Source organism: Centruroides vittatus, unplaced genomic scaffold (genome assembly GCF_030686945.1).
Source record: "Centruroides vittatus isolate TY-2023 unplaced genomic scaffold, ASM3068694v2 scaffold_450, whole genome shotgun sequence".
Taxonomy (NCBI): Eukaryota; Metazoa; Arthropoda; class Arachnida; order Scorpiones; family Buthidae; genus Centruroides; species Centruroides vittatus.
The window spans coordinates 2,349,043-2,372,951 of NW_027122709.1; the positions used below are offsets into that span (position 1 = coordinate 2,349,043).

The 23,909-nt window shown below is 32.3% G+C and overlaps 1 protein-coding gene across 1 annotated transcript in view; it reads left to right on the forward strand.

Annotated features, from left to right (window-relative positions):
- LOC136989212 (tyrosine-protein kinase RYK-like) overlaps positions 1 to 23,909 on the forward strand; it is a 93,081-nt gene that overhangs the window by 40,652 nt on the left and 28,520 nt on the right. The window contains exons 4-9 of the mRNA XM_067287305.1: positions 3,265 to 3,399; positions 4,100 to 4,129; positions 4,242 to 4,380; positions 11,872 to 11,957; positions 12,797 to 12,943; positions 20,686 to 20,778. Coding sequence (XP_067143406.1) covers positions 3,265 to 3,399; positions 4,100 to 4,129; positions 4,242 to 4,380; positions 11,872 to 11,957; positions 12,797 to 12,943; positions 20,686 to 20,778 — 630 coding nt within the window. The remainder of the gene's footprint in view (positions 1 to 3,264; positions 3,400 to 4,099; positions 4,130 to 4,241; positions 4,381 to 11,871; positions 11,958 to 12,796; positions 12,944 to 20,685; positions 20,779 to 23,909) is intronic.

Here is a 23,909-nt window from a genome sequence, read left to right on the forward strand (position 1 = left end):
AATATTTATTTGTATTAAGAAAAATCAATTAATATCAGTTAATTTCAAAATGACAGCAAAGTATTGGGTTGTTCGGAAAGTTCGTAGCGATTTTTGATAGCCGACAGTTGAGACACCGATTGACGCAAAAATGATTAGAATTGTACAAACCAATAAATATTACGATAAATGACTTTGAGACGCGTCCGTTACATAAAAATCGTTAAGATTATTCAAATAGCGTTTAATTTGTCTCATTGCAAAAAATGGATGCGAACAACGTGCATTATCGACACTTGTTTCTTTTCTTTTTTCGTAAAGGCAAAAATGCTGTACAAACAGCAAAAAAGATATGTGATGTTTATGGTGGGAGTGCTGTATCAATCAACTGTTCGAAAGTGGTTTGCAAAATTTAAAACGGGTAATTTCAGCCTTGAAGATGCTCCTCGCTCAGGAAGACCTCCTGTTATTGAAGAGGACCAGATCAAAGCATTATTGGATGAAAACCCTCATTACACAACTCGAGAGATTGCAGACATAGTGAAGTCATCAAACAGTACTGTATTTCAACATCTAAAGAAGCTCGGATATGTGAATCGTTATGACATTTGGATACCTCACGACTTAACGGAAAAAAACTTACTGGATCGCATCTCCATTTGTGATTCTCTTGAAAGACGAAATGAAAATGATCCTTTTCTGAAGCATTTAGTGACAGGTGATGAAAAGTGGATCATTTATAACATCATCAGCCGAAAACGATCATGGGGTAAGAAAAATGAATCACCATTAAAAACTCCAAAGGCCGGTCTTCATCCAAAGAAGGTCATGCTCACTGTCTGGTGGGATTGGAAAGGAATCCTGTACTACGAGCTGCTTCCACAGAATCAAACAATTGATTCTAATAAGTATTGTTCCCAATTGGATAAGCTGAACATGGCAATTAAAGAAAAACGTCCGGAACTGGCCAATAGAAAAGGCATTGTGTTTCACCAAGATAATGCCAGACCTCACACGTCTTTACGAACACGCCAAAAATTATTGGAACTAGGCTGGGATGTTTTACCCTACCCCACTTACTCACCCGACCTTGCCCCGTCGGACTACTATTTGTTCCGTTCTCTACAAAATTCCCTTCATGATAAAAACTTTGATACTTTGGAAGCTTGCAAAAACCATGTGGATCAGTTTTTCGCAGGAAAAACTGGAAAGTTCTACGAAGAGGGTATCATGAAGCTGCCCCATAGATGGCAACACGTCATTAAAAACAATGGCACATACATAATGGAATAAAAGTATATTTTTAGTTTTAAAACAATTTCTTTTATTTCTCTTAAAAATCGCTACGAACTTTCCGAACAACCCAATAATTTGAACTGATTGAATATTTTAATTATGAAATAACTAAATTATCATTTTAATTATTATTTACTATTAAATTCAGTGTCATTACAAAATATCTGAATCCTGAGTAATGCCGAATATTTTGTTCAACCTTATTATATATTATTTTTATTGTCATGTACAACTTGGTACTTTGCTGTCGAATGAACAAAAACTGCTTGGTTAAGGTTAACAAATTAGTTTAATATGAAAGCCTTTATTTAAGTCATTCTCAGTATTCAAGTACATCAAGTGCAGATTGACAAAATAAAATTTCTATAAATCAAAATGTATTTTAAAAATAAGCACAAAGAAAAATTCTTGTATTCACAAAACAGTAAAACCTTGTTAAATTGAAGTTTAAGGTTAAAAATATTCCAATTTTGAGTTAGAGTTTCAAGTTAATCAGTTTAATACCTTATTTTCTCAAATTTTTCTGTACCTGTAAATTTTCTGTTATCAAACTGTTTTTCAAGAATCTGTTCACAGAATTATTACAAAATTCTACACAGTTTACAACACTTTTGAGTGCATTGTCAAATTGCCTCCTTGTGTCCCAATTAGAATGCTGGTATTGTACTGTATCACCAAAAAGATATTGATGCCAGGCTGTAATGGCTTGGTGTGTTATGTTTGGCATGAAGCCATAGTATTTGTTTATCTTAATTATCTGTATTCATAAGGAATGCAAGAGAAAATGAAGACCTAACAAAGAGTACAGGGTACACAGGAAAACGGGTTCTAGTTAAAAGTACTGACAATATTGACTTAATGAGATTGTATTTCATGGAAAAACTCTATATAGCGTACTGTACCCGGAACCTGTAGATGTATTTCAGTTAATGCAGTTTGACTTGGCAAGGTTTTACTGTATTATAAAGTAATCAGATCTAAATTTTGTTTTAATTTTACAGAACAATAAAAATGTTCATAATGACAAAAAGTTTCTTGTTGACAAAGTACACAACAGACCTTTTCTTGTAGGCTACTGTTGGAGTTAAGAGTTTTTATCTTCTCTGTAGTTGACTTTTATCAGAACTGCTCACAATAATTTACATAATAGTAGAAATTACAATTCTTGTAAAAAGGCTTTGTCATTTTTTATTAAAAAATCTAAATTATTTACATGCTAGAAGTGAAGTTCAAAGATTTACTGTTCTATGTGTCTCTTTATATATGGGATGGCAACTGTGGCCATTTGTTGGCAGTTGTTTCTTGATATAGTTCGTCTCTGCTCTCTGTTGTCTCCTCTCTCTTTATGGATAATATTTAGAATTTAATCTTGTTAAAAGAAAATTCCACCTATTTTCTGTGCAGAAAAACATAAATAAAAAATTTTGAATTCTTGTAATTAATCTAGGATGTAAAGATCCTACTTGAGGGTTTAACTAATGCAATTCCACAGAATTATGGCATCTTAGAATTAATGGAGCTGGCAGATTCAATGGGGTCCCATAATTTAAATTATTATTTTGAGAATATTTATTTTGTTACATTATTATTATTTAATAAAAAGTTTTATCCTGGACAAAAAGTATAAACTCAGAAAAATTTATAAAAAATTTCTGACGAACGAACTTTGAAAGGTATCCTTCTTAGACCCTTTTCACACACCATAAGGATGTAACAATTTTACTGCATAGTTGATCTGCATTTGGAAATTTCTTATCGGCCTCAACAACCTACAATGTTTTCCCTAATGGCAACAGAAACATTTATAAAATGTATACATTTAATAAAAACATTTTTAATTACGGTAATTTTCATATTTCAGTTTATCGCCTGCCTTTTTTTTCATATTATATAAGATAATTTGTTATTTAATTCTATATTTTAAAAATGTACAACATAAAATAATTCATTGTTCATTTGTTGCATTTTGTTTACCATTTATATCTACAGTTTTTCAAGTATTTCTGCCATGTACTGGAAAATTAAAAGCAGAAGTAGAAATAGTGCTACAACTCAATATTACTATGACATCATCAATGAATATGACGAGGCTCAATTTACGGAGGAAAAAAATATGTTTAAAAGGTAAAAAGCAAATTCATTATAATAATAAATATAAATAATTAGATAAGTTTTCATGTATAACAACTATACTTAAATTTTAATACATTACAATATATATATTTATGTATGTATTGTATATGTATACGTAATTATGAATCTTGAAGTAGTTTTGATTTTTTGTATAAAATAATTATTTTATAGCAGTATTTAAAAAAAAACAACAGTAACAAGAAAGAAATGTCAAACTTGAACTTATTTCAATATTTAAATATGCAGATTTTCTTAAGGCTACATTTAAGCTAACTTTTAATCAATGAAGTGAAGTAATTTGGTTTAAAAGGCAAATGGTTCATCACCATCTTACACTAATATTAATGATTATATTAATTTTATAATAATAAACTTATGCCTTAAATTATTATTGCAACTTAATATTTAATTAACAATAATGTTTTCACCCTAATTTTATAGGTCTTTGTCAGTTGTAGAAAACATAACAGTTATCAAACAAACAAATTTTGTTCTATTGTTTGTTATTAAGTTGCTGGAGTAATTTAAGTTTTGTGTTTATTATCTTGATATCTTTAATAATAAAATTTAGTGAAGATTATTATAATGTATAGAAGATTAATTGGAATATGTTGTTATCAGAAATATTTGTTTTTTATTTTTAAAAATAAATTATATTTTGTTACAATTTAAATGAAAAATAATTTTACAGATGACAGCCACAATGGAACAGTTATGATGGGTAAGATTTTCATGAGATTTTCAAAAACTTTTAGTCAAATTGTTTTATTTATATATATATTTTTGTTTTATTTTAAATAAGAAGTGTTTTACTATTTTAAAAATATTTTCAGGCCCTACTTCTATTGCAACTGTCACTAATTCTTTTTATATTGGTGTTGGTTGTGCTACAGCACTTATTGTTATTATAGCCATAGTTGCCCTTATCAGTTACTTTAGATCTCAAAAACCACATCGAAATGAAACCAAGAGGTAAAAAATTTTATTACTGTGTAATAAAAACAATGTCTGAACTTATTATTTAGTTTTTCAAAATACTTTATTATATTTCTTTACATATCCAATTTCTTTATAATAAAGTAAGCATTCAAAATACAATAAAATTTTCTTTCTAAATTGTATGAATTATTTTTAGGTTTGTGTGCATTGTATTACAGAATATAGTATTTTTGTGCTTATAACTGACAATAGCATTAACCCTGCAGAAAATTGCTGGAACAAAAATAAAATCTTTGTGTAATCCACCAAAATGAACCCATAGAATTAAAAGCTTGTAGGATTTTTTCTAATTAATGTTGAATTGGGCACTAGTTATGAGGTTTGCCTTGTGATTAAAACTGTTCAGCACACAAGAATCTAGCTCTCTGATAAACATTAGTTCTAAATTATGCTGCTACGGCAAACAGTGCCAATCACGGCAACTGGATTTGTCGGTTTTGGCTCGTAGTTACAAGCGTTGTCATTTGTTTATCGTACTGTCAACATTGTTGAACTCATTATACGTTAAATAAAATGGAATGTAGTGAATATGGTTTAAAATATACTGGTTAAATACTTGTTTTCTATTCATAATTATAAATTATAAATGCTTTGTTTGAAATTATTAGTTAAAACTGAAAATAAAATAAATTTATGAATAGACACCTTGCTTAAAAATGAATTATTCTATAAAAAATTAATATTGTAAGATTATGAGATGGAATTATGAATAAAATAAAACATAGGGGGACTTAAAATTTATGATCTATGACAGTTATAATATATAGAACTATTGGGGGGCACTGCTTGCTGCAAAGAGTGGTGGTGAACTTTTTTGTGAGCTTACTTGGAATTTTAAAATTATGGAAAATATCGAATTTTGGATAATGGTGTTTGAGTTGCTGTTAATAATAAGTGGTATTGAATTAAATCCTGGTCCGGTTGATCGTACTCCGCCGCATTCACAGATCCAATCACCGATATCTACTGTGAAGCGACGTCGTTCTCCGAGCGAACCTTCCTTGAAGTCGGCGAAACTGGAGGATTTTTTCTCTTCAAAGACAGATTCAAGTAAGTCCATTCCTAGGGAGATTATTTCATATTTGGACGACCGGTTTGAAAAGCTTTTTTCGACTCTAAATGAAGTTGTTACGAGGATTGACTGGTTGGTTAATTTGCATAATGAACACGACCAACGATTAACTCAGTTGGAGGTTAAATTAGAAGAAATTTTTAAAATTAAAGATGATATGCAGCGAAAAAACAGTTTGATTTTGCATTCTATAGACAAGGTGTCGAATGAAATGAGAAAGAAAAATATTTTGATAAAGGGTTTAACAGACGACAATTCCGATTTGAATAGGAAAGTGCAAAACCTGTTTTCTAAACTGATAGGTGAATCAAGGTCAATTTCAACAGTTAAGATAGTGAAATTTAACCGATCAGATACTGTATTGGTGGAATTGCAATCATTTACAGACAAGAAATTAATTTTCGGTAACGTTAGAAAGATAAAGGCACATGATGCATTGAAGAATATACAAATATTTGATGATTTATGTTGGCGTTCAAGACTGAGACGGAAGAAGCTTCTGCCTTTTCTACACGATTATAAGCTGCAAGGCAGGAGAGTTCGACTGTTGGCTGATGTTTTGCAGGTTGGCGATGAGAGATATACTTACGACCTAGATAAAGGAGAATTATTGAAACTTGATTTTTTAGTGGGAAATCGATTGGCAAATTCTCAAATTCTTCATTCTCCGATCCGAGCAAGTGTACAGTTGGATTGAAAGTTTCAACATGGAATTCTCAGGGTACCCTCCTGATTAATCTAAGTAATAGTGGTTTTGTTAAACATGTTTCTGAAACTGATATTTTGGGATTAACCGAGACTTGGTCTACAGCCTCACTGTGTTCGAGATTTAAAAGCCTTAACTGTAGATTAAAAGTTTTTGAGGTAATGGCTACTAAAAGTTTAGGAAGAGGTAGACCTTCTGGCGGGTTGCTTCTAGGTATAAATGAAGATTTGGGGGAAGTAAATTTGCTGCTGTCATGGCAACATATAATGGTTGTTAGAGTGAAATTTAACCGGATGAAAAATAAAGGGCTACGAGAAATGATGGTTATATTGGTATATCTTCATATTCCTATCTTTGAAACTTTAATTGCAAAATTGGAGGATTTGATTTCTGATTATACTCCAGATTATGATCTTCTGCTGATGGGTGATTTTAATGCATGAATTGGCTTGTGTATGGACACTATTTATCATGGGGATGCGATTTCAAACATCCGACTATCAAATGATAAAATTTGTAATAAAAGAGGAAACTTACTTATCGAACTAGTGAAAACTTATAATTTATACATAATAAATGGTCGATATCCTTCTGAATCACCGGCAGACTTTACTTACATTTCCAAACTGGGTGCTTCAGTAATTGATTTAGTGATCCTGAGCGAGAGTCTGGTAGAGAAATTGAATAAATTTTTTATCTCTGAAGATTATATGTCTGACCATCATTTGGTCATTTCTGAAATCTTGATAGACACTGACGAGGATAGAAAATCTAACTTGATTGAGAAGGAAAAAGGATTAATCTGAAAAGAAGACAAAGCCAGTTTATATTCTGAAACAGTTTCGGCCAGATATGTAGGTGTTGTCTTAGGTGGTGGAATAGAGGATAGTTATTCTGCTATTCTGGATTTGATCAAGTCATCAGCTGAACAATGTAGAATGATAACATACCTGGTAATGACAAATTTACCGTCTTCAGTTTGGTTTGACAGAGACTGTAGAACAGCGAAGAAAATGAAGAACAAGACGCTGAGGAGGTTTCGAATGTCCCGTAGTAATGAAGATCTAATAAAATACTGTGATTCTAGAGCAATCTTTCGTTCTTTATGTAAGACTAAAAAGAAGAACTTTTGGTCAAATATTAGTAGACAGTTGCAGTCTGCGCGATCTTCTGTACAGTTTTGGTCTATTGTTAATAGATTTAACAGGAGAAAGAAATCCGATAATCAAATTCCTCTTCACGACTGGGAACGTTTTTTAGAATATAACTTTTGCCACCCAAGTTCTGATTCAATTCTTGATTTTGACCATGATAATTTCTCTCCTATTTTAGATGATCCAATTTCACTCTCTGAGTTAAAAATTTCAATTCGTAAACTAAAAAGAAAATCAGCCCCTGGTATGGATGGTATAAAAAATGAATTTATTATGCACCTACCTGATGAAATATGTTTAGAATTACTTAAACTTTTTAACAAGATTAAGGAAACATCAAAATTTCCCGAGCATTGGAAAAATGTGTTGTTGCAGATGATTTACAAGAAAGGAGACAAACTAAATCCTCAAAACTATCGTCCAATAGCGTTGTTAAATACCTTTAGAAAGTTGTTTACCGGAATTTTGGCAGATCGGTTGAATCAATGGATAATAGAATTTAATGTTATTTCCCAGTTTCAAGGAGCATTCGTTAGAGGAAGAGGGACTATGTACAACGTCTTTATACTTAATGGTTTAATACAGTATGTTTTGTCAAGAAAAAGACGTAAAATCTATTCGATATTTGTGGATTTGGAAAAGGCTTTCGATAGAATCAATTTAAATATTTTATGGAAAAAGTTACATTTATTAGGAGTTTCAACTCCGTTCATTAAGCTACTAAAAAATTTATTTTGTAACACAAGATATCATGTGAGAGGCAATCTGGCAAATACTAAAGGTGTCATTTCCGGTAGTGGGTTGCCTCAGGGGGAACCTTTAAGCCCCCTGTTGTTTATATTATTTATTAACGATTTACCACAACTGTTTTCTACCTTTGAAACTTCGGAATTTGCTCTTGGAGAATCTGTTGATCTGCATTGCTTAATGTACGCTGATGATGTAGTTCTGCTAGCAGATTCAAAAACGGGTTTGCAACGAAAACTTTCTCTGCTAGTTAATTATGCTAAAAGAAATGATCTTACAGTTAACTTACAAAAAACGAAGGGAATGGTTTTTCGCAACGGAGGCAGACTACTTAAATCTGATAAGATATTTGTGAATAATACTGAAATTAGTTTTGTGCCATATTTTAAGTATCTAGGAATACATTTTTCTTCGTCAGGTGCGTATAATCATCATTTCGATTTAATAGCCAAAGACATACAGAATAAGACAGGCTATATGCTTACTCTACAAAAACGAATGAAGCTAAGTTCTATAAATAGTATCTTTAAACTTTTTGACGCCTTTATTGGTTCTAAGATGACTTATTTATTCCCGGTCTGGGGACTGGAGTTTCTGTCTAAACTAGAAAAAGTACAGATGAAATATTTTAAGAGACTTTTTAAAATAGAGCGTTCAGCTTCAAGCTCTGCAGTTCGTCTTGAATTGGGAAGACCTCCATTGGAATTGAAATTTGTCAAGACTATTCTTCTGTTTTGGTCCAAAGTTATGGAGTTACCCTCATATGACTTGCGCCAAATTACTTATAATGTTTTGCTAACAACAGTTAAACCTGATAAGAAAAGTTGGCCTGCTTCAGTTAAGAATATTTTTGATAGCTTGGGCTACTCCTTTTTGTTTTCAACACGATCAGCTTCATTGTTGAGAACTCACTTAAATGATATAATTCAAACTAAGTCAGACCAACTGTGGAATCAGGATATATCGTCTACTTCAGCTAAACGAGTTAACTTGTTTGAAATGCGCCAGGATTGGTGTACAAAAAACTACTTAAACTGTGAAACTAATTTTTCCACGAAAAGCCTTATTATGCAACTTAGACTTAATAGATTTCGGATTATGTTAAAGGGTTATCGGATAAATATATCAAGAGAGAAGTCTTGTAGTTATTGCGGTAGAAAAGAGGAAGAGAACCTTTTAATACATTTGTTTGGATCTTGTCAAGTGATATATCAACTAAAGTGTTTTGTACTAGGTGAAGATTTCAAGTATAATCATTTGAAAAATGACGACATGTCAAAATTTACTTTATTTAAGATTTTCTCCTTCTTCTCTAAATCTTTACAATTTTTGTGATAATTTACTTTTTTATGTATATTTAATAACATTATGTAACTAATTTGTTCCTCCATTGTAAGAATTAATTTAAATCAATAAATCAATCAATCAATCAATAATATATAGAACTATTAGGCTTAATGTTCATTTCTGAACCACTCATTTTAATGTACGTAACGGTATTTTCCACTTCATATTTCTGTTTTCATTTCTTAAAATCACTAAATGAATTAAATGTCTGATTATAATTAGATAAAGTAACATCATGTAACTCTCTGAAGTGTAACAATACTTCTTTTTAATAAAATTCACCTGAACACAAACTACATTTAAATAATTTTACAACTTTATCATTCCTGTTATAGTCCTTCCTTTTATGCTTCTCTTTCACATGTCTGCTTAAACTTTGCTTATACTAGTACTTTAAATTACATATACTGTATTCCATTTTTAACAAAGACAACGAAACATTGAAACAGAGACAAATCCAGTTGCCTGGATTGGCACTGTTTACCGTAGTGACATAATTTAGAACTAATGTTTACCAGAGCTAGACTCTTACCTGTTTACTAATGTTGGAGTTGAGGAAGTATCTTCTTTATCTTCAGCTTGAGGGGAATGCAAGTCACTTTCACCAACTGAAGGAGATGCTGTAGGAACATCTAAAGACTGTCTGTCTAGGAACCAGGGCTGAAGTATAAGGAAGAATTGTGTTTTCTCTTGGTGCTTTGGGCAAAGACTTGCCTCTTGGAGAGATGTGCTGTAGAGAAATTGTTATGTTGATCGATGCAGCATCCATCAAGATACTGGATGTATGCATATCTGCATAGCTTCCAATAACTGGACTTCCTTAACTATGGGGGATTATTTATTGGTATAGTTATATGAATGAACATAGTAAAATGGGACCTGGAGAGAGTAGCCAAGTGGGAAGGTAAATAACTGTTCCTGTTTTTTGGGATGTTTGTAAAATTTCTTGTGAGGTATAGAATTAGTTGCAGTGCATAGAATGGCATTAGTCACATAGCATATCTTCTCATTGGTCAATACTCAAAATAACACATCAAAAGCATGCCGCGATAAATAAGACTTACGTTCACAACAAACCAAAAACTGCATAACTCAACTATACAGCTTTCACTAACATTTTCAAACCAACGGTTCTTCTTCAGGTGAAAAAACAGACAAATGAAATAAAATTCGATGGAACAGTTCTTTTTGAAAGAGTTCTGAAATGGAATTTGGAGGAAACTCATGCAAGTGTCGTCATCGTTTGGGCATGCGCCTTTCATCAGAAGTAGAAAATTCTGTCTTGTCATTCATCATATATAAGAGTTTGCCACGCTACTGATAAGGATAACTCATCTTTACTGTTAATACACTTATTACCCTGGGCTGTTTTGCGTATATAAATCGCTTCCATCCAACGCAAATGGTGTGTCTGGTGCGCGGTGTGGATGATCTTGGCCTCCTTAAATAATGGCTGTATACCCGGATCTGTGGCGTAACATGCCAAAGCGGTTGTAAATCTCTTGTGGAGGATGTCTGCTTTATGCTCTTTAAGCCTCACTCCCAAAGATCATTTTGTGGAGCCGACATATATTAAATCATCACACCTATGATCCCTAATAAGGATAGTATATACCCCAGATAGCATGTCATGTTGAGGAGTATCTTTCGCATTACAGAGCAGCTACATACCAACCTTATCGAACTTTGCACATACTTTTGAAAGTTATCACATTACTAATGTTTTCAGTCCACGTCCAGGATCTTCCTCAGGTAGATCTTTTCGAAAAACAATTCCTTCTGATGCTGGTAGTGTTCTATTTTGCATTTGGCTCTGATGTATTTGAATTTTGAATGTTTTCTTTTTATGAATTTTTATAAACATGTGCTCCTGCTTTATTTGTTATAATGTCGAGTCATACGTAGCTTGCCATGCCTTTGAGATTTGTTTTTTTTTTTTTAAATTGATCAAAAGCCCTGGCAGTCTGCTTTAAAAATTTCTAATGCCTTCAAATTTCTAAGTTGGTTTATATGACAGGTTTGTCGTATTAGGGTAGCTTGTTGTAGATCTAGTTTAATCTCATTCTCACTGGCATATATATTGCTAAGGTGGTAGTTTTTCTTCTTTTCTATAACCACTCTGTGTTCAGGGAGGCATTGTTTGAGAGATGTTTTTGTATTTTGATCAAAATGAATTTTCTGTTTCAAAATATAAACTTTAATGTAAATATTATCAAAGTGTGAGGAAATTAAATATATCACTTCTGATAAAATTAAAAAAATATTTTGAATCAGATCTGACCAATGGATAAAGCTAGTTCTGATGAGATTGAATTAGGATACATTTTTGTAAATTATTACTTTTTAAATTAAATATTTAAAAAAAGATTATTAGATAATTATTCTTCAAAAAGTAAATGTTTTTATGTATTTTTATACACTACTTTTCTTTTCTGTAGCTATGGACGAAGCTCTCCTGGATTATCAACACAAGGCCAAACATTTTTACGTGTTGACACTCCTAATAATGCTAGTGCTACAGGCAGTAAGTTATAATTTACTTCATTTATGATTAATTCATTTTTCTGAATTGCCAAAGATTGAGTTTTTTATGGAAAGATAAAGAAATAGAAAATACATAGTTATATATGAGTTTTCTATTTTTTCTCATTTAATGTTGCTTAGATTTCAAAAATTTAAATTTCTTTACAGTTTGAATTCATTTTATTAATTTCCAAAAAATAGACATAAAGTTTTTGGGAATTAAAAATAAAATGAATTCAAACCGAGTCAAATATTACCAGATTTTTTGAGCTGTAATTGGTTTATTTGACTTTATTTGGCTTGTAGTCAGATATATAAACAGATAAATTGTAGAGTCAGCAGCCTAAAAAGGAAGGTTGTCTCCATATTTTTGTGAATTTTTATGGACTGCTGATGGTGTGAAATAATGGAAGAGAAACAGAAGCAAAGGTTTTATCTTTGTGAAAAAGTTGTATTTATATTTATTATATATTTATTAAACATATTATGGGTTATTTAATCAGTTTCACAAGACCCTTCTGGACATATCCAGGAGGGCTTACGGTGCTGTAGAACCTTCTTGATACCAAAGGAATTAGTTTTGTTACTTCAAAAATAAAAATAAGTGCACTTCAATAGCAAAATGTAATCTTATGGAAACATTAAAAAAATATATTTTTAATCTGTGTGGAGTGGAGCATAGACTAAAAATAATCGCATATGAATTCAAAATAATTGAAAAAAAACTAAGGCAGAAGCTTTCAAATTGATATCTTGTTTCTTAGAAGACGATATACTTTTTATTAGTTTTGTATTCAACTGTAAAATTTTAAATTCGGATATCAAAATTTTATCTTGCAGGTTATTCTAGTTTTCGCCGTTTAACTCCAGTTTCTACCAATCCTCCAGTTCAGGTGAATGATTTCAGAGCTTCTGAATTGACTGAACAAATCAGTGAAATATCAATAGAAAAGTCAAAACTTGGTTTAAAAGAAAAACTCCAAGAAGGTAATTTTTGATATTTTAAAATCTGCTTAATAAAATAAAATTATAAAATAGTTTAGTTTATAATGGAATTTTGCAATTTGAATTTTATTCAAATTACGATATTTGCATTTTTAATTAATTCAAAACGAGCAATTATTTATTGTGACGTCATCACAATGCCAGGCTGCAATTTTTAATCATATTATTTCATTTAAAATATGTGCTCTCCATCTCAAATTAGTACTGTAGTGTCTTGTCCCTTTACTTAATACTTTTCTTTTAAAAATCGAGTTGTGCCGGTCATTTATTAATTGCTTCCACAGGAAAAGTTTTGAATTGAAATAACGCGACTTCCAGTTCGCATTGGAAGTTTGTATATAGTTAATTGGAGCCTCCTGCCGCTAAAGTTTTTTTATCTGGTCTCAGATTTTATCTATCTAACTTTGTTCTAGAGATTAAGGAAAAACGGACAGATGACAGTGGGAATATAGGTCTACAATGTTTTTAAATTTCAGTCCAAAAGTAAATTCAGATGCTTTTAAACTGAACACAAATAATAATAATTTATCAATAAGATATGAATGTGTAATTGTAATTAATAATTAGTTTTTCTTTCTTTTATTAGAACTTTCAAAATTTCAGTAATGTCGCAAATATGATTTTCACAGTTTTCAATAACCTTTAATCTAACATCGAACCTAGAATAATTTAATGTTTCCAAATTAATTATATAAATTATAAATGAAAGTATCATTTTCCTCTAAAACATTTATAAAAATATAATAACTTTTGATGATGATGGTGATATTTTTATTGATAGCTATACTGTACATGCATTGCAAAAATAAGTAAATTATTTCTTTTAAAAATTTTTGAAAATTTTTAAGTATAAAAAATGATCATATATATTTTTAAATATCTGATAAGTGTTTCACATTTTGTACACTTCAGTTGTTAAATGTAACTTAAATATATCACATAAAAGCTGGAATAATATACAACTAATCATGACACATCTTTCTTACTTTACCAGCAGTCAGTTTATTAAAAGAATACAAAAAACAAATGTTTTCAGCCTCTTTAGGAATCTGCTTCAGGTTTTAAACCATTTGAATAATGAAAAGGTTTCTATGTTTTCTAAACTAGGTCAGCTAAGAACAATTGAAGTTTATAAAGATACTGAACACACTTTATACACTTTTCCAGCAATTAAATTTAATTAAAACAAATGTTTTCAGCCTGATTGATAAACCTTTGTTCTTGTTTACAGTATATATAGTTGCATTTTGTTCTGGATCATAGCAAATTTTGCACATTTGATGAATTGAACTAACAATGATTCAAAGTTTGCTTTGTCTTCTGCAGTTTTGACTTATCATGACTTTATTGTATATGCAAATACAGTGGTACCTCATATTTTGAATGACTTTAACAAGGAATGCTTTAGAGTTCAAACTCCAAATTTGACAAAAATTTGCTTTTATGGCCCTAAATATTTCACAGATAATTTTCAAAAGTTCTTACTTCTCCTCTTATGGAGCAGCCAAACCCTTTGCCCTTCTACCTAAGTGTTGATTTTTGGTTACGGTTAATCTGGCTTCTGTTATTCAGATTTCTCCATCTTCCCAACTTGTATGTGGCCTCCTGGATCATTTTTACCCTGATCCTTAAGTCTGTTGTTTGGTGCCTAACTTGATTGTCATCCCATTGATCTGACGGAAAGGTGACTGGGAAGTATGAGTCGAAGCCATAAAGCAGGAAGGCAGGGTATTGAGGTATGGGTTGCATTATTGTACATGAAGAGTCTGGTGAGATGAATAAATCTTGTTCCCTATTATTGCCTTCAGATATGTAGGCTATTACTGCAAAGCATTTTATTAAATTTCTCGCAAACTGAGTTTCAACAGGGGCAGTATACTATGGTAATATTATGTTTAACCCTTTCAGAACCTTTTTATTTAGTAAGGTACAATATTTAGATGCAAGAACAAACGTTTTCAACACTCTATCGAGTTCTGCTTCAGGTTCAATATTGCAATATTGTTCCAGTTTTGGAATGCCCAGAGTTCAAATTTTAAACTGCCAATTAATTCAAGTGTTCGAATTATTTAAGGTTGTATTTTTGACATATTTTACAACAATAGACGATACGTTTCACTTGGGCTCAGAGACCTTTTATGTAGTAATAACGATCTATCAGATCGTGGGTTTTCTCAATTTCAAGGTGGCCCAAGAGGGGTGAGCAATACCCTAATCACATTGTCAACTGCTTTTTTACCCACACACACACCTCCATACCTGATGTAGACCAAAGTGTGCCAATTTTGTATGCATTACGATTTCCTCCTAGGTTAAATTTGGGTTGAATGCCGTCAATGAACTCAGGTGGGCCACTTCTTTGATTGAACTGATTTTTCTTCATTAAACAAAAGAATTCATCCTCCTTCTGAGACTTGACTATTCTTCTTCAATGGGTTTTATTAATTAATAGCATTTAAATTGCAGTCTCATGGTTCCCCCATAATCTTAAGGTGTTTTGGACAGGACAATGCATCAGCCACCAGATTCATTCTCCCCTTTGTTTATACTGTAAGTTTGCCAACTTTTAGGAAGAAATCAGTTACTTCCTCATCAGTAATGGTCTAGGGTCTGTCTGCATGTGGGTGGTGGCAGAGGAGACATTGATGACAAGTGTCTAACATAAAATCATTTATTGTAATTCAGAAGAACTTATGCTAAACAAATGTTCGTATCCGAGGTTGTGTTCAGATGTGATGATGATTGATCATCGCATCTGAACACAACCTCAGTTGGAGGTGGACGGCAGATGATGGGCCTCGGGGGCAGAAACAATGAGTGTTCATCTGGTGATGAGGAAGATTCGAGTTGGCGGTTTATGGGGACTGGTCGTTATGTGTACAAGAGACGACAGTTGTTTCAGGCAACACAGAGCTGGTCACAACACACAATTGGCAGAAAACTGCATTTAGTGTGTTGACACACGGCGTCTTGGTTATTAGGAACGTTAACTAACCAAGTGTGATGTGTCCTTGATTGTTAGAAATTATATCAATCTTTGTCTTTCAATCGGCCATTCTGATTGGGTGATCTTCCTCACCCATGCCTTCTGAGTGGTTGATCCCTCATTACTAAGCATAACAGAACTCCTACCTAGAGTGTGGGAGAGATCAAAATCAAAGCTGAATTCAATCTCCCACTGATCATAGGACGACGTTACTTCTACGATTTATGATTCTGCATTGCAGTTTTAATATAAATAAAAGGTGTCCAACTACAAGCATTTTTTTCTAACCTTTCTTAACAATTACATTTTTCTCCAAATTAGCCGATTTTCGCGGATTTTGTGATGGTTTGGACCTATTTGGGACCTTACAATACTAAAGTTATAGTCTGATAGCTCCATAGACCAGTGCATGAGACATTTGTTGTAGTTTCGCATGTTTTAAGGAATATTAAGGGTTTATGATCAGAATGGACTTTTACATTATGTCCCAGGACGATAGATTTAAAGTGGCAGAAGGACAATATGATCGCAGGCATTCCTTCTCGATAGTTGAATAATTCAGCTCAGACCTATTGAATTTTTTACTGAAGTACCCAACAGGAGAAAACTCTCAGTTCTTTACCTGTCCCAAAACTGATCCTGTACAATCATTTGAAGTGTCTGTATATAAATAAAAGGGGGCTGCAAAATCTGGATGTTTTAACAAAGGTGGGTTTGTTAACAATATCTTCAATTTCTCAATAGTCCTTTGATATTGGTCACTCTACATAAAGATAATTTTCTTTTTAGTTAGATTGGTTAAAAGTAGGGCTATATCTGAAAAGCCAGGGATGAAGTTGCGAAAGAAACTGACCATTCCCAAAAAACTATGTACACATTTAATATTATGGGGAGGTGTGACTTTATGTTTGGTGCACACATTGCCCGGGTCTGGAAGAGTTCCCTCACAACTAATAATGTGCCCCAAATATCGCACTTCCCTAACCATAAATCTACTCTTTTCTGGGTGCAGTTTTGAGTTGGCAGTGTGGAGGATCTCAATGACTCTAGCCAGGAGCATAAAGTGCTCATCTAAAGATTTTGGGAAGAGACCACATCTTGAAACACAAAGCAATTAATACCAATAAATTGTCCCATCACATATTGGAAAAATTGTCCATTATTGTTCACTCCTTAGGCTAGGCGACACATTTGGTATTTCCCCCAAGGGGTCGAAAAGGCATACACATGTCACACAGAAGGATCGAGCTTAATCTGAAAATACTCAGATTTGAAGTCTAGCACAGAAAAATATTTGCTTCCATTGAATTTACTCATGATTTCATCAATGCAGAATAAGGGAAACTCTTGTAGAACAATAACAAAAATCAATGGTAACACAGAGATAACAGAAATCAATGGCGGTCAATGACATATATGTCGCAATCAGTGCATATTTACTATAAATCAGGCCTGGCCAACCCACAGCCCGTCACGTTAAATTGTGTGGCCCTCTAAGTGATATTATATATCTATTAGAACTTTTGTTTTCCATTATGTGTATACCAAAACAATTAAATAAATGAAAATTTGCATGTGTCATTGTTATAATGTGCAAGTACAAGTACGAACTCTTGGTATAACAATAAAATCTTATTCATTTTGTATTTGTTTTACTTTTTTAAAAGCATGTTTGCTTAAATTGTGGCCCACCATAATGTTACGCGTGATCAAAGTGGCCTGCGAAACAATTTGGGTTGGCCAGGCCTGCTATAAATGGTACCAGGAAAGACTATAACTAGTATTTACAAACTAACTTATACTAAAGGAAGAGGGAAGTTAACAGGGAGAGTGATAAATGGTGAAATAGATTATAGAAAATAATGAAATACCCAGGATGTATGGAACTTTGCCCAATTTCAGTGGGGGAAGTCATGTGGAACTTGCTCAGATTGATGGCTCATCATTGTCTTCCTTTATACCTAGTCAATACTCCTTTTATTGTGACTACGATAAAAGTCAAGTTCTTATTGGGCTAGCACTATTCCTCCAGTCTAGTTGCTCTTGACAATAAGGAGCACCATCTTTCACATTTGTCTACTCTGAGGTTCAGTCAAAAGAAGGTCCCACTCACTTTCACTCGTGCCCTCAGGTCCTCTTTCTCTCTTTGTTTTCTGTAGTCCACAAATCAGTTCTCATCACCCAAAGGAAAAGAAAGTTCTAGAAGCGAGAAGGAACAAAGAACAAAGGGAAATATTCTAAAACTATGATTAAATTAATATATACAATGGCGTAATGCCACACTTTTGAGTTCAAATGATGCTTCAAAGTTCAAACTGCATGCATGGTGAAAAATTCACTGGAAGGGTAAAATAAGCTTTTGAACAAAGAATGGAATCTTAAATTAGCAAGAACATGTTAAATTACACAACTGTTATCATTAAATCACATATCTATGTAAAGTAATGACTGCTATTAAAAATATGCAAAAACTTTCTGTTCAACCCAATATTATCTTTACTTATTAATCATGGCATTCAAGAAGCATTGGAAGAAACAAAGTCAAACAAGTAAGAAGAAAGCCATAATATTAATGATCCAAGTAGAAAGAAAACTTATTGTGAAGCACAAAAGCAGTACACGTGTGGCAGATCGGGCAGCCATGTTTAAGATGTCGAAATCGAGGGTGTGCAGCCAGTAAATGCAATTTTCATTTTGTTATACAGTATTTATGCATTAAAACATTAATATTATAATAATAATAAAATTAAAATACTCAATTCTGTAAAAAATATTTTACATTATCTTAATTTAGCTACAACTTTTCAGGATCAATTAGCCAAATTAATACGATTTAGAAACTTTTAGCTTAGAATATATCAATAATGAAATACTGTACATACAGTATTTTTAAAATTTATGATAAAGTAGTCATTTAAAAAGTATTTTGCATCCCTTGTTATTTATATATTTATCCAGGAACCTATAAATTAATACTTTTATTACAGTAGTGCCTTTGAATGTGTAGCATAAAATTTGCTTACGACAAATTTCAACTGTTTAATATAAATTTAAATAACTAGAGTTTGTTTAAAAGAAAAAACGTAAATTAATGATGTAGAATTAATTATTTAATCAAAACAGAAATTAATAATAAAATTTAAGTAATTATAATGTTATTTGAAAAGTCATTATTATTGAGAAAACAATTCATTTCTTTTACAATAATTTTGTTTGTAAACAACAATAAGTTATTTTAAATGTTGATTAATGTACAATTTTTTAAAATAGTAATTAAATTATAATCCTGTTTAGAAAGGGATATTTATATCAATTATTTGAAATAATATCTGACAGAAGTAAAATGTTGATGCTGTTAAATTTGAAAAAGAATTGTAAAATTGTAATTTATTATTTTAAAATGATATTTTATCTTAATTGAAGAAATGCACTGATGAGCCAACATTATAAAATTTAGTTACTAATGATAATAAATTTTCTTGTTTTCACAATAAAGAATAAACTATATTTAAGAAGTATATATCATTGGACAGAAGATATATATATCATTGGACATAACTTTGCGTTACTTTTATTGTATCGGATTATTATTATCGCGTCATTATTGTATCGGGCTTTCCTTTCTTTGTTTCGTTGTTCATAGACGACACAAAGAAAGGAAAGTCCGAACCACCTTTGAGAGACGCGTGCAAAAGGGACCCTTGGATTGGTTGCCGAAGGATCACGTGGGAGACGGCAGCAGAGAACTGTATAAATAGAAGGTCCAGGTGTGGAAGGGACCTTTTTTCCCCTGATTTTCGGAGGCCTAACTTCATCCACCTCAGCTGGACCGGTGTCATTGAGGGACATAAAGCGAGCACGTGAGTGAGAATCGGAGAGTTCCTGGGAACAAAGTAGAAGAGGACGAGAATCGAACTCCACCGGAGCCGTACGAGAAACTAATGAAGTAATGTGAATTAATACAGACGTAGGAAGGTCTGAGGTATCATCTCGAACAATTATTTTTTTCTCCACGCGGGATAATTGTTGGTTAGACGTCATTGTAGTTACGGAGTCACCGTGAGTTCAATGTTCTAAGGAACACTTGTTAGTGTAGGGATTGTGTGAAGACCGTTACATGTTAAATAAGGACAAGGAGAGTGAAGGTGCTGTACGTGTGCTAATCATACTCTAGACACGTGAGGTTGCAAGGGAATTCGTGTATGAGTTTTTATGTTGTCGTGTTGGTGTTAGATACAAATAAATACGTTTTTCTGTAAGCCGACTCCTTTTCTTTTTTTTTGTAGACCAGTAGACCTCGGCCTAACCTTAGGGTTTTAACAGTATCATACATTTCTGTAAATACAGTAGTTAGTTTGGTTAATGTTACCTTATGTAGCCAAGGTGGCGGCTCGTCTCTAATTCCAGCAAGGAAACAGTGGGACGGACGTTCTAACCTAACCTAACCTATTCTAATAAATTACCATAATTATTAGCAACCAAATTATTGGAATAGGTTAGATTAGAACATGATTAGAACATGCGTCCCACTGTTTCCTTGCTGGAATTAGAGACGAGCCGCCATCTTGGCTACCTAAGATAACATTAACCGTTAGTTTTATGTCAGATATAATGTTTTGTTTTACATTAAATTGTAAAAATTGAAATAAAATTTTAAAAAGTTTATTTAATGTGATTATTATTCAATTTAATTCCTTAAAATTATTATAAATAAACAAATATGTTTTCAAAATTTCAGGAACTTTTGGCCAGATTTATCATGGAATTTTAATAGACGACGATAACAGTGAAAGTAATAACGAACAACATGTGTTTATTAAAACTGTATCTGGTAAGTGGGCATTACATTATTACATTTAAGAAAGTAAAAAGTAAAATATTTCATTTTTCATTTACAACTTAATTATTAATAATTTAGCTAATATTAAAATTTATTAATTACTTAAAATCTCTGTAGGTAAGTAAAAATAGCAATTTTATATTTTATAGAAAAACTTTCTTTTAAAATGTTAAATAGGATAAACTATTAACTTTTTTAATTGCCAATGTTTATTAAGATATAATATAAAATATAGTAAATATAAAATAGAGCTTCAATAAATTTATAAAAAGTAATAAATGTGGATAGAAAATACTCTGTCAGCAACATTAAAACAGATTTTAATGATTAAGCAAACCATATAACTTAATAAAATATGCAAGTACTTTCAGCAACATACAAGCTTGCCATCATCAGGAAAATCAAATGCAGAATGGCAAAGAACAAAATTTGAAAATGTTGGAGTAGAACAAAAATTTATATTTATTTATTTAAACAATTTTTTGTTTTATTCCAATATTTTCAAATTTTGTTCTTTGCCATTCTGCATTTGATTTTCCTGATGATGGTGTAGTGTCTACGAATCACCAAGGGATTCAGACTTAGTGTGGGGTAAGAATACTAAGGGCCGCACAAAGGAAAATATCACACTATAACCAATTATAACAACAGTTTTATGGCACATTTAGATCAGGGTACGGTGTACAAGTCCAACCTTCTTTCCGGGGGTTTCCCCTCTTTTTTTTTCTTAAACAATAATTAGAAGACTTATGCCTATAATCTAATCTACTTATTACTAGGAATACAACCTTGGAATGCCAGGAATTCAAATTGCTAAAAACCAATTAAATTCGAGTGTTCGAATTTTAATACACAATATTTCAAATATTTGTGTCATACTGTAATATATAGGGCCACAGTCCTCATACTAATGTTTTGGCTAGAAGTTATGTGAGTAAAATGTCTTTAATGTTGGGAATTCTTCTCATATGCATATTGCCATGCATATGATATTGTGTTAATGTTCTTGTAATTTATGCAGTTCCCTGTTTTGTTAGCTTTATATATTTCTAGTTTTTCAAGTGTCCTTATGTGATCAGTTTGGAATGATTTCGTTATGAGAACAGCATTGTCCAAGTCCGTATATATATCCGGGTCTGATGCATATGTTGCCAGTGCTGTGGTGTATTTACCCTTATCTATGTTGTATTTATGTTCTTTTAGTTTTTTTCGTAACAAACTTTTTGTCAATCCTATTTACACTAAGTTGCTATGAGACCTGTTATCTTTGATCGTACTCCGTACACTCCTGTCACCCGCACGTTACTTGGCTTGTCTTTGTCATTCCTTAGCAATGCATATATTGTCTGGGTTCTTGTGTATGCTAGTTTGATCACCTTCCCTTCTGCTATTTCCTTATATTTGTGATAAAGGTTTTTATTGTACTGGATGATCATGCAGTTTGTATTAAGCATCTGTTCCTGTTCTGGAAACCTGCTGGATCTCACCCCTCCCGCCTCGTTGCGGACTCCTGTGTGTGGAGTGTGTAGCTCTCGGGTTAACCTATGAATCATGCTTCTCTTGTATCCATGAGCAGCTGCTATATCTTCCAGATATTTGAGTTCTTTGGCTGTGTCTTCATTTCTGGTGTTGTGCATGAATGCTCTTTTTATCAGCACCCTGAAAGCAGCTATTTTATATTGATATGGGTCTTCTGAGTTCGCTGGGATATATAATGGCAAGAACCTCGGTTTTTAATAATGTAAAATGCCACAAACTTATACTTAAAATAATAATAATTTTATATATCCAATTTTCAGATTTTATTTTTTTAAAGCATAATTTATATATCTTTTAATTAATTTATTATAATCAATATTTAAGAGATATATAAATTATATACTAAATAATCAAAAATAATAGTAATAACTGTTAGATAATATATTCAAACCATCAGCTTTTTGGGAACTTTTTATAAAAAGATTGCTGTAATTTCTGTTTATTGCCTGCCTTGGTATATACTATGCAGAAAATTGCTAAAACAAAACATGATTGCATAACCCACACTGCTGTATACTTTACACCTCTATAAAGTTGAAGTTCAAAACATGTTAGTTAACTAGTATGTAATTTAGACGGCTTGGTCTTAAACATTGTTTTTCTTCTGATAAAGAAAAAATCCTCTGCAAACTGTAACATAAAATGTACTAAGTCCTTCCAGTAACATATCAATCTTACTCAGTCAAGTTTAGTCTCAGTGTTGTTTCAAATGTGGTAGATAAGGAAGCTGAATTGAGTCAGATCACACAGATAGTCTGGGTGCATAGCTTCAGTGAATATTTAAATTATCCAATAAGGCCTAGAGAAATGATAGTATACTAAACATCCCAAAGCTCGATACATAGTTCCTCATCCAAACGATTTTCTTAAAGAATCAGGCTGTAATTCTGCTATTCTTAATATGGGATTCCATATGGGGTTTGAAATCGTATCAATTGCATTGAATATACAAAATTCCTGGGGCAAAAACAAAACGAAAGTTAGGTAAGAAAGAAAGAAGTATAGTTGTCAAAACAAACATGACGTGGAGATAAAAAGGAACCTCGAGGACTTGTACATGTGATAGATCATAGAGGAATGTCGACCCAGAAAGAGAGAACTTCGACAAGAGTGCTCGTATACAATTGATTTAAGTTTGAAAATTGGAAAAAGGGGAAGAGTTGACAGTCAAAGGACATTGCACTAAATTGTTGAAATTCTAAAATGTCAGAGAAGAGGCAATAATGAAATAAAATACAAGTGCGGGTTTCATAGTTTCATCAACATATCCTGGTCAGAGTTGAAGGATGGTGTCAAATAGACTCTCCAAAACAGACCTTTCTCGCAACCTGAACTGAGCTCTGTTTACATCTGGAGACAGGAACGAGACCAATCAGGAAGCGAAATGAGGGAAGTTGGACCAATCAGAAAGGTAGATTGGGAGAGAATAAAACTATAAAAATCGCAAATTTCTAGGTCGGATGCACAGATCCTTCGGATAGTCACACGAGGTCCAGGTGTTGACACTAAGAGTCTAAGAGAAATTGAAATTGCTAGGTCTCCTCTCCAGCATCACATCGTGAATAATGCCTTGGAGCTGATGT